The following is a 13,268-nucleotide window of genomic DNA, read 5'->3' on the forward strand; positions in this document are numbered from 1 at the left end:
TCCAGATTTGATGAAAATGCTCTGTGCCCAAAATGCTCCTCTCGTGGTGTCGAATATCTTTTTTGAAAGGAAAATGTGACCTTTTATCCTAGTCAACCCCTTTTTATGGGGGACAAGAATGAGCTATTAATGTTCTGATATAAAAATAAAGAGAATTGCATCGCAAAGAATTCAAGCTGCAGTTGTTGTTCCCTGAAGAAGTGAAGCATTACTTTACTCGTTTTTCTTTCTTTTTTTTTCTTTTTCTTTTTCTTTCTTTCTTTTTTTTTTTTTTTTTTGCAGGGCACTGAGGGTTAAGTAACTTGCCCAGGGTCATGCAGCTAATAAGTGTCAAGTATCTGAGGCTGGAGAAGCATTACTTTTCAAAACAAAAATGGTATCTGGGGCAGCTAGGTGGCACAGAGGATAGAGCACCAGCCCTGGATTCAGGAGGACCTGAGTTCGAATCCAGCCTCAGACACTTGACACTTTACTAGCTGTGTGACCCTGGGCAAGTCACTTAACCCTCATTGCTCTGTCCTCCCCCCAAAAAGCAACAACAACAAAAAAATGGTATCTTATGTGACAACCATCAATAAAAAAAAATCAAATAAAGAAAATAGAGCATAAAATCACATATAACATTATAAACTCCCAATTGTTTATAAGTTGTTGAGCCAAAAAAATGCTTATCGACTTAAGAGCAATAGCAGTCTATTCACTTTCATGTTGCAGTCTGATTATTTTGTGAATGTCATATTTTCTTACTCCTATGAACATGTAGCTTATATAGTTGTAGTCAGTTTAGAATATACTCTTCTTTCTCTATTGTCTTTACTTTGTATAACGTTGCGTTAGTTTCTCTATATCTCTTCATGCTATTTATATTGATCTTTTTTACCTAGAGGATTATTACATTGATATATACAAATATATTCAAGGAATCTAGGGTTTTGTCATTGTGGGGGACTTCCAGTATGAGAACTCCCTCTACCACTGCAGATCAAATTGAATCTATGACTTAATAGAGAAGTCATTGGGAGTGACCTGTAGTACCCACAGGCTAAGTAACTTACCCAGGGTAACATAGTGAGAAAGTGCCAGAGGCTATAATTGAATCCAAATCTTTCTGACTCCTGGCCTACCATTGGATCCACTCTACCATTCTACCTGTACCAGAGGTATGCTAGAATCAGTTCCAATAGGAGTCGGTCATTAAATTTTCATTGCAAACATTTATACAAGGGTATTCAAAAAAATGCTACAAATCAGGGCTTGATTTATTGTTTTGTTGATCATCCAAAATTAATGAAGTGATAGATAAAATTGTAATAATGAAGATAATACTTTACAGTGTGTCATGCTTTGGAGAGCTATTTGTTAAACATTTTCCTGCACACCCCTACCAATACCACCCTGATATACCACACTTTATTCAGCTATGACTCAGTCACTAGAAATGTAGGATGTTTCTAGTTTTTCACTATTGACAATAAAGCTTCTAAATGCTTTTTGTAACTAGGTCTCCTTCATTTTAATATCATCCTTAGGATAAAGTTAAGGTTTCAAGAACCAACTGTAAGTTTTGACCACTCGGAGGTCTCCAACTATGAATATATCCCAAAGACATTCTTTTTTTTTAAAAAAAAAGGAAAATATCCATCCAGACAGACATATTCATATCTGCTTTATTTTTGCTAGCAAAAAAAATAGAAACAACTTTCATGGCCAACCAACCATCAGGGAATTACTAAACAAACTGTAATATGTCATCATAATGGACTGTTATTTCAAGATTTTTTATAAGACAAATTTGTGCAATAAAAAAGAAAGATATGGAATGACACATAGTGAAGACAATATAATGGAAACAATGTGCTATTTCAGGGAGACACCTTTTGTTAAGCTTATTATTTTTCTTTAAAAAATAAAGCTGTATGTTGGTTGATTGGCCATTCCAATTTTTCCCTAGTAAAAATAAAAAAGACATGGATATTTCTGTAGTGGTAGATTGATTTTTTATGTTGCCTTTTAATATTACCTTTGATATTATTCTTAGTAGGATTACTTAGTTACCAAAAGCTACAGTTGCTTTTATAACTCTTTTTATATTGATTACCGGGGGTAGCTAGGTAGCACAGTGGATAAAGCACCGGCCCTGGATTCAGGAGGACATGAATTCAAATGCAGCCTCTGACACCTGACACTTACTTACTAGCTGTGTGACCCTGGGCAAGTCACTTAACCCTCATTGCCCCTCAACAAAAAGGGGGGGCCTAGGATTGTAGATACAGAACTGGAAAGGACCTCAGAGGCCATCCACTATATTGATTACCAGATTATTATTCAAAAAATCTTATGCCAATTTAGTCAATATCAACAATATCTTTTCCTTTAGCAAGCCAACATTGAATGTTATCATCTTTAGCCATTTTGGTCATTTTGGTGAATCTAAATTTCAATGATGTTTTAATTAATATTTTTTCTCATTATTAGTTTAAAATCAGGGATTCTTAACCTAAGGGTGACAAAGTTGGTTATTTTAAAAATATATTTTAAGGACTGTATTTCAATATAATTGATTTCCTGTGTAATAATATATCTTTTGTTTTATGCATTGAAACATTATACATTCAAAAACATTACTTTGAGAAGGATTCTTTAGGCTTCACCCGACTGAGAAAAGGATATACGATGGGTACAAAACAGATAGAAAATTTAAGAACTCTTGGCTTTTAAAAAAATTAAGTCATTATTAGAAATTTATTTTTCTTCCTTTAAAATAATCTATTTGTTTTTTCCCCACTGGGAATTGGAATAATGCTTATTATTCTATTATTACATTTTAAAATGTTTCTTAATGTTTCCCCCAAGTTTTGTAATCTTGGGTTTATCAGACACTATTCTCTTACATATTCTGGGTTGTATTTCTGGCTTTTCTGTTCTATTCCAGTGATTTACTTTTTACTTTTTATCCAATAACAGATTAGTGTCAGATTTTTATCAGATATATTTAATACAAGGATTTTTCCCAAGGTTTCTTTTACTGCTATTTGGAAAATACTGCTTTTTTGCCATGCAAAATCTTTTTATTTGGGTCTAATCAACTTCAACTTTATATCCAAAAATGTCTTCTGACATACAAATCTGTTTCTCTTTCCTACTACTAAGATAAAGGTAAAATTCCCTTTTCTTTTAATTTTTCTATTTTTTAATATTTAGATTATTTGTTTATTAGGAGTTTACTTTAGCATATTCTATAAAGCATGTAGCTGAATTCACTTCTTACTAAACACATTTCATTTTAGTCAATCATGGCTAATGGGGAACGGGCCCCAACATTTGGTAATATTAGATTTATAAAGCTCTATTATTTTAAATACCCTAGGTTCTATTTCTGAATTGACTCTTCTATTTCAGTTATCTATTTTTCCATTTTTAACATTCAGCATCAAGCAGTTTTTATAATTATTGCTTTATAGTTTATTTTCTAATCTGCAAGGACTCTACTAGACTCCTTTTTAAGGATTTTTACTAGTAGAGAGCTCATATATTCCCCTAAAATCCCCAATGGAGTGGATGAACTGAAGGCTTGCATCTGTTTACTACATTCCAAATGTTGATGGAGTGCATTGTTGTTGTTTTTTGGTTTTGTTTGGGGTTTTTAATCTATTATTGACCTGCCTTTTGCAGACCCAAAAAACAGCACTCTTATTTGCTGGGCTTTTAGAATAAGACCTCAGAAATTGTAAGAGAAAACAAAGAAAAGTCAGAAATCGAACTTTGATGTTTTTCATTTCTGTGCCCATAGTCCTTCCCACACCTAGCAGGCTTTTAGTCTTTAGTTTTACTCAGTTTCATCAGGAGACTGCTGGACTTTGAGTTATGACGCCCAATTTCAAGTCCCAACTCTGCCATTAATGCATGACACCTTGAGAAAATGATTTACCCAATCTAAGCCTCAGTTTCCCCACCCGTCAAATTAGGAAATCAGATTAAATTATCTCTAAGATGCCTTCTGGCACTGAATCTGCAGGCTTTTGATAATTTGATGGTCACTTTTGCTAAAGTATTTACACTCCTGCTGTCCCAAAGACAAGCCATGTGTGAGATTATAAGTATCTATCTCTTGTCCAAGAAGGGCAAACTCCTTTGCGCAAAAGAGAAAGACTAAGACCAAAAGAGACGTTGGATTAAATTTAAGATGCAGCCAGCCGAAATTATGCTCTATTACCAAAGCAGTGTGAGGGCTTTTTTTTCCCTCTTAAATGGCAGGTTTACAAAAAGGCTTTTTGTTAATTCAGTATAGAATTACTTGTACTGTATTTTATTGCCTAAGCTCTACTGTTCTCTAGATTCCTTTGTGGCTAGTGGTCCTTTTCAGCTTTTTCTCTTCCTCTCTCACCACCCTTACCTCTCACCCTCTCCACCTCACTCCCACACCCCCAAAATAAATAAATAAAACATAAGCCCTTCAGTGCTGTAACTCAAATGTTAAAAGTGATTTTGGAAAACTTTACCAGAATGAAGCATTCCTTATGTGATTCTCCTGCATTTTTATAATTTATGCACAGAAACCAGGTCAGAATAATGGCACTATAATAATAATTGAAATCTATATAGCAATGTTTATCTTAAATGATCCCAAAGTAATTTTACTGATATGAGAAAAGAATTGGTTATGTGGTAAAGTATCAAGAATACATCAATTTGGGGGCAGCTGGGGGCTCAGTGGATAAAGCACCGGCCCTGTATTCAGGAGGAACTGAGTTCAAATCTGGCCTCAGACACTTGACACTTAGTAGCTGTGTGACCCTGGGCAAGTCACTTAACCCTCATTGCCCTGCAAAAAAACAAAAAAACAAACAAAACCAACAAAAACAAGAATACATCAATTCAATTCATTTAAGCAAACCTTTACTTATGAAAGACCTTAGTATTTGGAATGTATGGGACTAGTCACTAGAGGCAGAAAAACGAAGATTAAACAGTCTCTGTTCTTAAAAATTCCTACATTCTACTGAGGAGATACTTCAAATACAGTATTATATACTGCAAATACAATATAATATGAGGAGGAGGAGAATATTAATAATATAAAATATTTCTTTTCTAAAACCCTCAATCCAGCTAATGTCTACAGTAAGAAAAAATACTTAGAAAGTGAATGGATTGGAGGGGCAGCTAAGTGGTGCAGTGGATAAAGCACTGGACCTGGATTCAGGAGGACCCGAGTTCAAATCTGGCCTCAGACATTTGACATTTGCTAACTGTGTGATCCTGGGCAAGTCACTTAAGCCTCATTGCCCTGCCAAAGAAAGAAAGAAAAGGAAGGAAGGAAGGAAGGAAGGAAGGAAGGAAGGAAGGAAGGAAGGAAGGAAGGAAGGAAGGAAGGAAGGAAGGAAGGAAGGAAGGAAGGAAGGAAGGAAAGAAGGAAGGAAGGGAATGGATTGTATTTTATAAATTGTGTGTCTATGAAATCCACCAAACAAACATGTCATTTCCAAAGGCCTAACTCTTCTTAATGACTGCAGTAATGGAAGAACAATTAACAAATGAATTAATTGTGTTTCTATTTAGTCTTCTTTTGCTAGTTATTTCCTCTTCTCTCCAATAAAGGCATCTACCTTGAGTACAGCCACTAGTAAGTGAAACAGCTTTTAAATTTCACCAGTGTATTTAATTTTCACAGACTTTATGTGCACCAGAGAGTTGGGTTCCATAAATACTCTTCCTCTATTTCAGTTTCCACATTTATAAAATGAAGAAGTAAATCTAGTTTATCTCTAAGGTCCCTTCTAGGCTCTAACTCCTATGATCTCATGATTTTATGCGGTATCAGATCTGATCAAGATGTAAGGCTTTTTTTATTCAAGAACATAAAGTGTTGATAGTTCACTTCCTTCAGGCAGTAGATTTCCACAGACATCAAATCATTCAACAAAGAAACAGTCACTCTAGTTGTTTAAGACAATCTGTTTAAAGCACCGTACACATCTTAATTCAGTGAAGCAGTAAGCCTTTGTTAAGTGCCTACTATGATCCTGGTACTGTGCTGGGGATACAAAGGAAGGCAAAAGACAATCCCTATTCTCAAGTAGCTCACAGACTATTGGGGGAGGCAGTAAAGAAACAAACAAGTACAAACAAACTACCTACAGGATAAAGAAGAAATAATTAAGAGAAGGAAGGCACTAGAATTAAGAAGACTTGGGAAAAGCTTCCTGTAAAAAGTCTTTCTTTTTTTTTTTTTTTTTTTTTTTTGCAGGCAATAGGGGGTTAAGTGACCTGCCCAGGGTCACACAGCTAGTAAGTGTCAAGTGTCTGAGGCCGGATTTGAACTCAGGTACTCCTGAATCCAGGGCCGGTGCTTTAACCACTGCACCATCTAGCTGCCCCCCGTAAAAAGTCTTTCTTGACAATGATGCTAATAAGAGGGAAGGAAACTACCCAACTACAATTTCAGTTAAAATACCATTTTATGTTTTTCAGTCATAAAAGCCCCAGTTTTAGAAAATATACATATATACGTAAATATACATGATTGTATGTTACATAAAAATGATCAACACACTGAAAAAATGTATTACACTCAACATCTTGTCTTAAAGTTCAAAACTCAGCAACCGCTGCTCAAAGCAGAATTCCTACAGGCTCTCTTTAAACTTCCTAGATCCTTCTTAGAGACTAATCTTTTCTCTCTACCTGTAACCTAATATCATAAATATAGATTTGGGAGATGCTGGGATGGAGAAGAGAGGGCATAGCTTTATGTAAAAAGCATTATTTATTTAGTAATTTTCATTTTCAGCTTTTTAAAATAATACCAACTTCTGTTAGAAGAGTGTGGTACTACATAGGATTTCTATGGAAGTATGAAATTATTATTTTAAAAACAAATATATTGTTTATTTATTTTTAATATTTATTTCTGAAATTATTAAAGGAGAGCATTCCTTTAAAAGCAAATTGTCTTTAATTAGTGTCAATAAATCCAGGCTTTCTTATCCCATACAACCTTCATCCAAGTTCTTTTCTTGGAGACAGCCCTGACAAGTGGATTGGCCAACTTCCTGTTCTAGTGATACTTAGTTCTGCTGATATCTTTCATTATGCTTCTCCTGCTTCATTCTTTATTAATTTTGTGCTGTGACCTGCTCATACCTACTCTGTGCCTCTCCATTACATTTTGGATGACCTGCAACTTTGATTCTTCAGAGACTGAAATCAACCAATAATGGCATTCAGGAAAGGGAAAAATAAATAAATCAGGAAAGCTTTTTAGGAATATTAAAGACCTAATTTAAGGTTTATATATCAGATGTCAGCTATAGTTAGCTAACTGGATGGGTGGATGAATGGATGGATGGATGGATGGATGGATGGATGGATGGATGGATGGGAGATAGATATGTATTCAGAAATACCCAAATATTTTTATCACTTTGATGTTTGCCAACGTGTATAAGAATACTAATAGTTCATTAAGTTTCACCTGCATACTTATTCCATTTAATGTAGTTTGATATATTCTACGGATTTTAAATGCACACAATGAAATGTCTTAGTCAATCAACAAAAATGTGTTACTATATGGCAGGTAATGTGATAGCAGAGACTGAAATTAATTAGTATTTGCCATCAAAGAATTTTTATTTTAGCATGGAAGATAGCTTGTTCATATATCATATACAAAATATATTTAAAATACATATAAAGTATTTTGCGGGGTTTTGGCACTAGCAATTTGAGGGATCAGCAGAGGTTTTGTATAAAAAGTGGTGCTTGAATTGAGCTTTGAAAGAAATTAGAGATTCTAAGGGATGGAATTGAGCTTTCATTATAGGACGATGAGATGGAGATGTCACATCATGTGTGAGCAAAAGCAAGAAGATGAGTTTGATTGGACTATGGAGTGTGTGAATGGGAATAATGTATAATAAAGTTGTAAAGGTAGATTGGAGCCAGATTGCTAAAGACTTTAAATGCCAAACAGAGGAGTTTGTATTTGATCATATAAAGAACAGAGAGCCACTGGAATTTATTGAACAGATAAATGACCTGGTAAGTCCTGAGTTCTAGGAAAATCACATTGGCAGCTATGTAGAAGATGGATTGGAAAGGGTAGAGACTTGAGACAGAAAGACCAATTAGGAAACCATTGTAATAATCCAGGCCAGAATTTATAAGGGTCTAAACCATAGTGATCATGATATATAGGAATCTTGATTTTTAAGGTACTGATCATCTAATTTGAAGAATTCAGCCATTTTGCTCCACTCTCCTCCTGCTACCTGCCTTTTGGTATTTTGATACTCATTAGAACTTACACTCCAAAGTAGGTGGAGAAAATGAATATAATAATATCCAGAACTGGAAGGGAACATGTCAATCATTGATTCCAATGCCCTTGTTTTATAAATGAAAATACAGGCCCAAAGAGGTAGAATCACTTGCCCAAGGTCAAATAGGTAGTAAGTAGTGAGAATCAGATTCAAAACCAGGTCCTTTGACTCCAAATCTGATGAAAGAAACACTAAAGTTGGAATCTTATGACCTGGGTTCAAAAACCTGACTCAGTCATGTGTGACCTTAGCTACTTCACTTAACCTGTCAAGGGCTCTGTGTCCTCATCTACAAAGTTAGGGACTTAGACTATATGACCTTCCTCCCAATCTATGATCCTAGTTTCTGGAATTCTTTACGCTATGTCACTGATCTATTTTATTACCTGGAAAGCCTGATGGAAAAACTCGAGAAAAGAAAATTAAATTAAGATATAGTATGAGGATTTCAGTTACCTGTGATATCCTCAGTTCCTCATTTCTCCTTTCTGATGGATAACAGACTATTGATAAAAACAAAAATGTTCCTTATCAAAGGTCATAGAAGTCATGATAGAATTTAGGTTGAAGGGGTGGTAGTAGGAAGGAGGTAGCTTATGGAGCAGGGACAAGAAATTGTAAAATAGTTGCTTCCATTGAGATTATTTTCTTAACTGTCCAGAAAACAGTTTTCTGCCACTGTATTATTACTTCAGTGGATTTGTGATTTCATCAATGTGGGCTCTCCCACCATCCCAATAATGAGAAAAATCCCAGCCACCTCTACCTACTTATCGGATATAATTTTTTGTGCATGTCCTCCAATAAATTCTCCATAGGTAGTCTAGCGTATTATTTGGTTCAGAGCTGGGATTTCATCAGTGAGGCAAGTTCCCCTACCAATGCAGATGAGCTACTGTTCTGCGATTTATAGTCTTAGACAGTTGCCTAGGTGACCAAATGAATGACATGTCCAGCTAGTATGTGTCAATGGTGGAACCTTAAACCAGGTCTTCTACACTCCAAGACCTACCATTATGCCTTGGGACATCACCATATTATTAGGAAAATAAATTGCTTATAAGAATAAAGCTGTTAAAATGGGGCATGATGTACATAATTGGACCTAATTTTTACACATATTGATGAACTCCATAGAATGATACATGCCAACCAAGTACTTCCTATTGACCTGGATTGGCACATATGTATGTATGATTTCTTTTGCTATTTAGTACTTGAATATTTCTGGGACCTGTGATTTCACCAGCATGGGATGTCCTTCAGCAAAAGAGATATGAAGTTATCCCTGACTTGATAAATTATGTTTGAGCGTCGATAGAGCCAAAAAATCCATAACCTTGCTGTTGATCTTGCGGTGAGCATCTTGAAACTTATGTAGGCTAGTCTTCAAGAAACAGACATACTCACTACACTCCTGGGATCCATATGTAGTGAATTTCCTGTTTGTTAAGACCTGCAAGAACTTATGTTCTGCAGAAATCACCTCTGGACCATACTGAGGAGGACTTTAGTGAAGGACTCACTCTTCAAAAGATAAAATTCCATTCTGATACTCTTGCTTCCATGGGTTATATTCACATAGTGAGTCAGATGGGTATATGTCATCCCGATCTATATCCTGCCACTACACCCAAATGGCTCTAGAGAAGAGAGTGAGGCTGGTCACTTTACACAGCCCTGCCTCACTTAAATCCAATTCATTGCAAGTTATGACTTCACCTTCCTCTTTGAGAACAAAGGACAAACAACAACGTGCATGGAGAATTAGTGTGTGGAGTGATTGGGAGAAGGGTCATTTTGGATGTAGGCTTTTGTTTTTTAAACCTTTGAAAGTTTCTAAGAATGTCATCACATTAAATCTATACATATCTTTTGTGTTGTCTTTGCCTTATATCTCTGAGAACCCCAATAGTTAGTGAAATCACCTTCACCATGAGAAAATAAGGGGCTCGGGTTTATTATGAGAAATTGCATGAAAGAGATCCTATGTGATCATTTAGTGCCCCTTTTTCCTTCTGACAAGACTGTCTTGTGACCCAACAGGCAGCTATTCACAAAGAAATCTTACTTTTAGGTTATGCCTGCCAAATATCTGTGGTTGTGTTTGTTGCTCTGGGTGGAGTCCCACTCTTGCTGCCATATGCTCATTGCTGAATACACCTTGGCAGGACATATCCCTGGGTGCAGGGATGATCAGTGTCATATTCCTTCGAGTCTGAAAACTTGGACTCTTTTTTTTCCCTGAGGGATTTCAACTTCCCCAAACTAGACATGAAACATTTGCACTTGATATGGGTTTCATGCTATGACCTTCTTATCAATTCTTTCCTTTCCTGCCAAGGGGAGAAAACGGGAGCCAGGATTTTTGTGCCTGCTCTGTATTTTGCATGGCCCTTCCATGAAAGCGGTCAAATCTTGGAGAACTCAAAATGTCATCCCTGAGATCTTGTGCCACACATTGTGCTAAGTAGAAAAAAGCAAAGGTCACTGGCTCCTTCTGAGTTTTTGTCCTGGCCCGTGGTCACTGCTTTTGAATCCTTCTGGGAAATATCAAAATGTTGTGCTGGAATTTGGGGCATCACCCTGGATTCCGGACAAGCATGGAGAAAATAGTTCTGACGAGTGTGGAAAATTTCTAATGGCTCGTCTTTGGGGTTAAACAAACTGGTACAAACACAAAACCACCCATTTACTACGGCGTGCCTGTGGGTCTAAATTTATAACACAGCATTTTTCTACTTTATAAAAAGAATCACAGTTCAGACTAATTCAAAGAATGTGTGAGGATCAGGCCTTCCCTCCATTCTTGGAAACCTCTAAATATATATGTGTGATTATAGATGTAAGATCGCTCTCTCTGAACCTCAGTCTTCTCACCTATAAACTGAGGGCATTGGACTAGAGGACTTCTATAATGCCTTCCACATCTTCACACATTATTATAGGATCCAAAACATATGTATACAAATATATGTCTATGTTTGCATATACATATGCATACATATGTCTATTTATACATATATACTTTTTCAGAAAAGCATACAAAACTGAAAAGGAGAGCAAGTTTCAGACTGTGAGGTCCAGACTAAAAAAAAAATCCTGTCATCCTCCCTGCCCCCAACTCCCTGAGCTTATTATACTATACTTATTAACATCATCCTTCTTGCACTGTAAGAATTCCTAGAATTTTGTAGCATGCACAAATGCTGGTATTTAGAGCGGGGAGAGAAAAAATAAATTCCCTTCCCTGATGAGCTAACACTGGGGGTGCTAAGCAGGAGGCCAGGCAACCCCCAAGCAGCAGGTGGTCTGGGTCATTGGAATGCTTTGCAGCCAGGGGTTCAAATAACACTTCTGAAGAAAGCCATCCAGAAACAGTGGCCTTGCAGCTCATGAGCTAAAATGAAGGCTACCTCCTAAAGACAGGGTGGCCTGTAGCCATGAAAACTCTCGGAGGAGCAATGCTGCAGCTTCTCCCCTCCATGCTGTCCCTGTCGGGGCTTCTCATCTTGTCTTCTTGCTTGCTTGCCTGCTGCAGATTCATCCCAGAAGCCTGGTCAGCCTGCACGGTCACCTGTGGTGTGGGTACCCAGGTGAGGATGGTGAAATGTCAGGTGCTGCTGTCCTTCTCCCAGTCTGTGGCTGATCTGCCTGTCGACGAATGTGAAGGTCCCAAGCCAGTGTCCCAGCGTGCCTGCTATGCCGGACCTTGCAACGGGGAAATTTCTGAGTATAACCCTGAGGAGACAGACCTGCTCTACGGTGGCCTGCAGGATTTTGATGAGTTGTATGACTGGGAGTACGAAGGCTTCACAGAGTGTTCGGAGTCCTGTGGAGGAGGTGAGAAGGGCAAATTGGGGTCAATCCCCTTTCCCTTCCCCATGTTTTGTCCTCACTTCATGTTTTCCCTTTCTGTGTGCAAATGCACTGTGCAAAAGATTAGTTTACTGCCTCTGTTCCAAGGATAGTGGGAGGGAGGGAGTGGAGGAAAGAGGTCTTAACGCAGAGTTAGACAAAATGAAACACAGATGTATTTCTCTCTCTCTCTCTCTCTCTCTCTCTCTCTCTCTCTCTCTCTCTCTCTCTCGGCCTGACTGGGTCTCATGCTGTCAGCTTTGAGTGGCCTATGAAGCTAATGTTTTTACTTATGGTTGTCTTTCTGATGATTCACAATATAGTCTCAGTACAGTTGATTGGGAAATATCATCGACATAAACATGGTGGGCCCCTTGGCATGCAATATCATTTATCTATGCTTTTGTCTCAATGTATGTGATATGAACCACGATATACAATGTCTAACCAGACTGTCCTCTCCAACAACACATTCTCACTGAATTATTTGACACTCAGATTATATCAACAGGTTGTACCTCCTGGAGACATTTTAACATTTTTGAATAATTAACAGCTATGTGTCTGAGATAATTAACCCTATGGGTGCCTGCAGCTATTTGGACAGTGCTTTGACTTTTGCTATTGCTATGTAAACATGTTATATCATTTGATTCTCACCACAGCCCTGTGATTTGGTAGTATAGACATTATTATCATCCCTTTTCCCCCCCAGGGTAATGAGGGTTAAGTGACTTTCTTAGGGTCACACAGCTAGTAAGTGTCAAGTGTCTGAGGCCAGATTTGAACTCAGGTCCTCCTGAATCCAAAGCCAGTGGTTTATCCACTGTGCCACCTAGCTGCCCCTATCCCTTTTTAACAGATGGGGAAATTGAGGAACAGAGAATGGAAGCGATCTTCCCAAAGCTACCTATATAGTAAATGATAGAGCCAAAATTAGAGACCACTGCCTTTGATTCTAAGCCCAGTATTCTTTGTTACACTGTACTGTCTCCCTAATGTATCTGCTCAGATGTTAGAATTTTGGAGCTAAAAGGGATTTTGAGTCCCTTCCTCTCATTTTATAGATTAAGGAGCTGAGGCCCA

At 37.3% G+C, this 13,268-nt stretch overlaps 1 protein-coding gene across 2 annotated transcripts in view; it reads left to right on the top strand.

Moving 5' to 3' along the window:
* Positions 1-13,268, top strand: part of ADAMTSL1 (ADAMTS like 1) — a 1,070,304-nt gene that overhangs the window by 891,357 nt on the left and 165,679 nt on the right. For both annotated transcript variants that reach the window (XM_043978110.1, XM_043978111.1), the window contains one exon: positions 11,866-12,167. In XM_043978110.1, the coding sequence (XP_043834045.1) occupies positions 11,866-12,167 (302 nt within the window). The remainder of the gene's footprint in view (positions 1-11,865; positions 12,168-13,268) is intronic.

This window comes from Dromiciops gliroides, chromosome 1 (genome assembly GCF_019393635.1).
Source record: "Dromiciops gliroides isolate mDroGli1 chromosome 1, mDroGli1.pri, whole genome shotgun sequence".
Classification (NCBI taxonomy): domain Eukaryota; kingdom Metazoa; phylum Chordata; class Mammalia; order Microbiotheria; family Microbiotheriidae; genus Dromiciops; species Dromiciops gliroides.